The sequence below is a fragment of the Camelina sativa genome, chromosome 1 (assembly GCF_000633955.1).
Source record: "Camelina sativa cultivar DH55 chromosome 1, Cs, whole genome shotgun sequence".
Taxonomy (NCBI): Eukaryota; Viridiplantae; Streptophyta; class Magnoliopsida; order Brassicales; family Brassicaceae; genus Camelina; species Camelina sativa.
In genome coordinates this window covers 828,206-832,481 of record NC_025685.1, presented here as the reverse complement: position 1 = coordinate 832,481, position 4,276 = coordinate 828,206, and the positions used below count along the sequence as shown (strand labels likewise).

Here is a 4,276-nt window from a genome sequence, read left to right as displayed (position 1 = left end):
GTTGAGTGCCCATCTATATATGAGATGATGGGAAATCCTAATTTTAAGTGGAAAAAGCAACCAGAGATTCGAGTTTGGCGTAAGAAGATATCTGAAAACGACGATGATACTTCTGCAGAACTGGAATCTTTTGGCCTAATCGAGAGTATTGATCTATTCAACAGTGCACTGAAAAATAACGAGGTATGAAATCAACGCACTCAGCTTTTGTTTCTCATTTGCATTGGCTTGAGATGTTATTTTGGTCACTGGAGATATAATCAAACATCTAAATTATGTGTTGTAGCTAAACTACGGTGGGAATAAGATAGCTTTACCCTTTAACTTTGCTATCCTCGACTGGGCTGCTAGTACAAGAGAAATTCTCAACAAAGCTCAACTTCCTGATGGAGTTTCCTTCTATAACATTTATGGAGTGTCACTTGATACACCCTTCGATGTTTGGTATGCACCAGAACTATCATAGTGCCTCTATTGGCTGAGGCATTTTTTGTTGGTTGGTTTACGAGGAGTATTCACTTGAATCATCGTAACTAAGTTTCTTGGTCGATTCTAACTGTTTCGCCACGTTAAAGAAGCTGTATTTTTTTCTGCTACAGTTATGGCACAGAGACTTCTCCGATTGAAGATTTGTCTGAAATATGTCAAACTATGGTGAGTGAAATGACTCTTCTTGAGAAGAGTAGTTAGATCCCTTGTAAAAAATCGAAAAACTTGCGTTTCTCTGTCCCACCTTGGATTTGTTATCTCTTGGCATTCTTTCAGCTAATATTATACTTTCATGTTTGATTTGAGAGTCTCTGCATCTTTGAATCTTGTTTCAGCCTGAGTATACATATGTGGATGGAGATGGAACTGTACCTGCCGAATCAGCTGCAGTAAGCTACTTTCTTGTTCATCTCTGAGTTTCTCGGTTTTGGTTAAGCAAATCTGTTACTGGTTCTGCTGTCACTTGTTTGGATCCCTTAACAAAACCCATACGTTTCTTCTAACCTTTATTTGCAGGCTGCTCAGTTTAAAGCAGTTGCGAGCGTAGGAGTTTCCGGTAGCCATCGTGGGCTTCTCCGTGATAAAAGAGTATTTGAGCTGATCCAACAATGGTTAGGAGTAGAGTCTAAGAAGGCTAAACGGAAACAGTTAAGGACTCGCAAAGTTGTTGATTCTGGCTAAATCCAAAGCCTAGTAGGTAGGCTTACTTATTAAGGATCTTGTTTGAATAGTTCAATAATAAAGAACTTCTTGTTATTAAAGTGTGATCATTGTAATCAAATTGATATGCTATTGCAAGTTATGACATGTTGGTGCATGGATTGTAGTACGTAATAAGAAAGCATATGGAATTCTTATTACATTATTTCTCTATAATGTAGTGTAGACAACAAATAAAACGTTTAAAGACTAGTCATTTAACAACAGGACATCCTTTAGCAGCTCCTGATTTTGTTCAAATGACCATTGTTTTATCCTCATTACAAAAAAAACTGCTAATGGAATCATGCATTTAATAATATACCTTTTGCCTATTTGTTCCACCAACTAAACATGCAAAATTACTCTGTTGATCTCTGTTTTTTTTTTTAATAAAACGTTTAAAGATTAGTCATTTAACGACAAGACATCCCCTTAGCGGCTCCTGATCTTGTTCAAGTGACCTTTGTTTTAATCATAACCTTTTGCCTTCTTTTTTTTTTAGTTTTACCAACTGATTTCTGAGAACAACATTGTCCAGAATCATCCTGCCAAGAACAAATTGAACCACCTGCATATGTTCTACCCCAAGTCACATATTCTTTGCCTAAACATGCAAAATGACTCTGTTTCATCCGTTTGTAAATCCATCCTTACCAATACTTTTTTTTGCTTTAACTTTTGTTGACACTCTCACATATTTTTTATATATTACCATTCTTTCATAAGTAGTTGCAAAGAAGAAAGAAAATAATATAATGAAATAATTATTTATTTGCCTTAATTAAACATCTTAATAAAGAAAACAAAAGGCAAAAGAAACGACGAATTAAAAGAAAATGATAAAAATGTAGACTTTTTCTTTTTGGGGTTGGGGTTGGAGCATTGCAGTTCGAAAAATTGAGAGATTCAGCTGCTAATGCTTACTGATTCGCGGATAAACAGAGCTGATGGAATTTATCGGCGACGACGATGAGCTCAGAAGCAAAACAGTTTCTCATCGGAGAAGAATCTCGTTTACGATTCTCCTTCTGCTAATCTCGTTTAGTACGATGGTCTCTGGTTCGATTGACGAATCTGGAAGAAGAGTGATTGAAGCGAGAACTGGGCAAGACTTGATTTGGGTTGTTCAGCTATCCGATCTTCATTTCAGTGTTCATCATCCCGAAAGAGCCATTGATTTCAGAAACATTGTTGGTCCTGCTCTGTCTCTGATCAACCCTTCTCTTGTCCTAATCACCGGTGATCTCACAGGTTTATATCTCTCTCCTGAATCTGATTCACCTATATGTTCGAATTTGTGGTTTTCTCGTTTGTACGGTTCGTTTGATGATGTTTGTTTATGGATTCTTAGGTTTTACTAATGCTTCTTATATGCAAGTCTGAAGCTTTATTGATTTGAGTTCGATCTTTCCCCAAAAAAATTAAAACTTTAGCTTTGGAACCATTGCGGTTAGATGTTGCTATATCCGGTACTTATAAACCTCTCATCTGTACTAGATATAGCTGGTTGATTTTTTGTTCTTATTTTGGTTAATCAGATGGGAAAAGCAAAGACATGTTAACAATGAAGCTAAATGAAGATGAGTGGTTAGAATACGAGAGTGTGATGCAAGATGTTGTCAAAAGAAGTGGGCTGAATAAGAGCATATTCTATGATCTTAGGGGTAACCATGACAACTTTGGTGTTCCCGCTGTTGGTTCATCTACTGATTTCTTCTCCAAGTATAGCATCAATGGACAGATGGGAAGGAAAGGAAATGTTAACGCCATTACTGTTGAGGTTGGTGGTTACTCTCTCCCAGCTTGGTCTATTGTTTTGGTTGAGATCATTGATTGTTTTAAGTTTGGGTTGGTGAAGGACTGATTTGCATTTGAGATGAAGGTTATCTATTACATTGTGCTAACGGTTCTGTGTTTTGTTATTATACAGACTAGCGAACGTAAACATCTGTTTGTCGGTGTTGACACCACAATGCATATCGGATTACGTGGCCCAACAAATCTCTTTGGGCATCCAACTGATGAGCTTTTGAGCTCACTCGACTCACACCTATCGCAATGGGATAACCAGTCTGCAAAACCTGTGGCAAAAATATCGTTTGGGCATTTCCCGTTGTCATTCACAGCGCTGTCACGTTCTCAAAAGAGCCTTAAAGATGTTTTTCTGAAGCACTCCATCTCAGCTTACTTGTGTGGCCATCTACACACAAAGTTTGGCAAGAATCTTAAAAGACATCATCACTCTGGTGGTATCAGTTTATCAGATAATGACTTGTTTCAGCTGAATATGAGGCAGAGTAGTGCTGAAAGTAATTCCAACTGCTCATTTGGAGCCTTGCTAGCTGCAGACTTCTGGGAATGGGAGATGGGTGACTGGAGAAAAAACAGGGCATTGCGGATCATGGCCATTGATAGGGGCCATGTTTCATACGTTGATCTTGACTTCAAGTCAAAATCTCAGAAGACTATCATATTACCGACCTTTCCGTTAGATTCACGTTTTATGTCAACATCCTTTGCACGTCACAAATATGAATGCCAACATATGATCTCATCATCCTATGACACAATAAGAGCCATTGTGTTTTCTCATTCCCTCGTTGTGGAAGTTGTAGCTAGAGTTTATGACTCGAGCCCTGGATTTGACAATCTGGTCATGGAAGCTCCAATGAGAAAACAAGGAGGTGACACTTCTTCCGGGGCAACATTCTTTTCAGTTCCATGGAATTATAGGGCCTTTGAAGATCCCTTACCTGATAGATTTTGGCTGCAGATAGAAGTCACTGACATCAGAGGCAGATTAACTTTATCAGAAATGCGACCATTTTCTATCAATGGTCTAAGCTCTAAAGTCTCATGGACATGGAATGAGTTTCGTGTCATGGGATGCCAATATGCGGCATTATATTACCCGATTCTTTGGTCTGCTCTATATATATTGTTACTCGTATTTCTTGTCCCCAAATGCATGATCGTAGTTTTCAAGAAGCAGTATACTCTCAAGAAGTTCATTGCGAAGAAGGGACCAATTACACTTGTACTGTGGATTCTCCAAGACCTCTGCAGAATGCCTGTGGTATGGTTC

The 4,276-nt window shown here is 38.3% G+C and overlaps 2 protein-coding genes across 4 annotated transcripts in view; both read left to right on the top strand.

Moving 5' to 3' along the window:
* Positions 7-1,354, top strand: LOC104785629 (phospholipase A(1) LCAT3-like). The gene is made up of 5 exons (XM_010510919.1): positions 7-183; positions 287-444; positions 600-654; positions 825-878; positions 1,006-1,354. The coding sequence occupies exons 1-5, from the start codon at positions 25-27 to the stop codon at positions 1,168-1,170; spliced, it is 591 nt and encodes a 196-aa protein (XP_010509221.1). The 5' UTR covers positions 7-24; the 3' UTR covers positions 1,171-1,354.
* Positions 2,014-4,276, top strand: part of LOC104785476 (putative metallophosphoesterase At3g03305) — a 4,086-nt gene continuing 1,823 nt past the window's right edge. Inside the window, exons 1-3 of one of the 3 annotated variants that reach the window (XM_010510730.1) lie at positions 2,014-2,442; positions 2,730-2,971; positions 3,122-4,113. In XM_010510730.1, the coding sequence (XP_010509032.1) occupies positions 2,139-2,442; positions 2,730-2,971; positions 3,122-4,113 (1,538 nt within the window). In that variant the 5' untranslated portion in view covers positions 2,014-2,138. Of the gene's footprint in view, positions 2,443-2,729; positions 2,972-3,121; positions 4,268-4,276 lie in introns of all 3 variants that reach the window. The other 2 variants (XM_010510807.1, XM_019244032.1) reach the window with 2 other exon arrangements.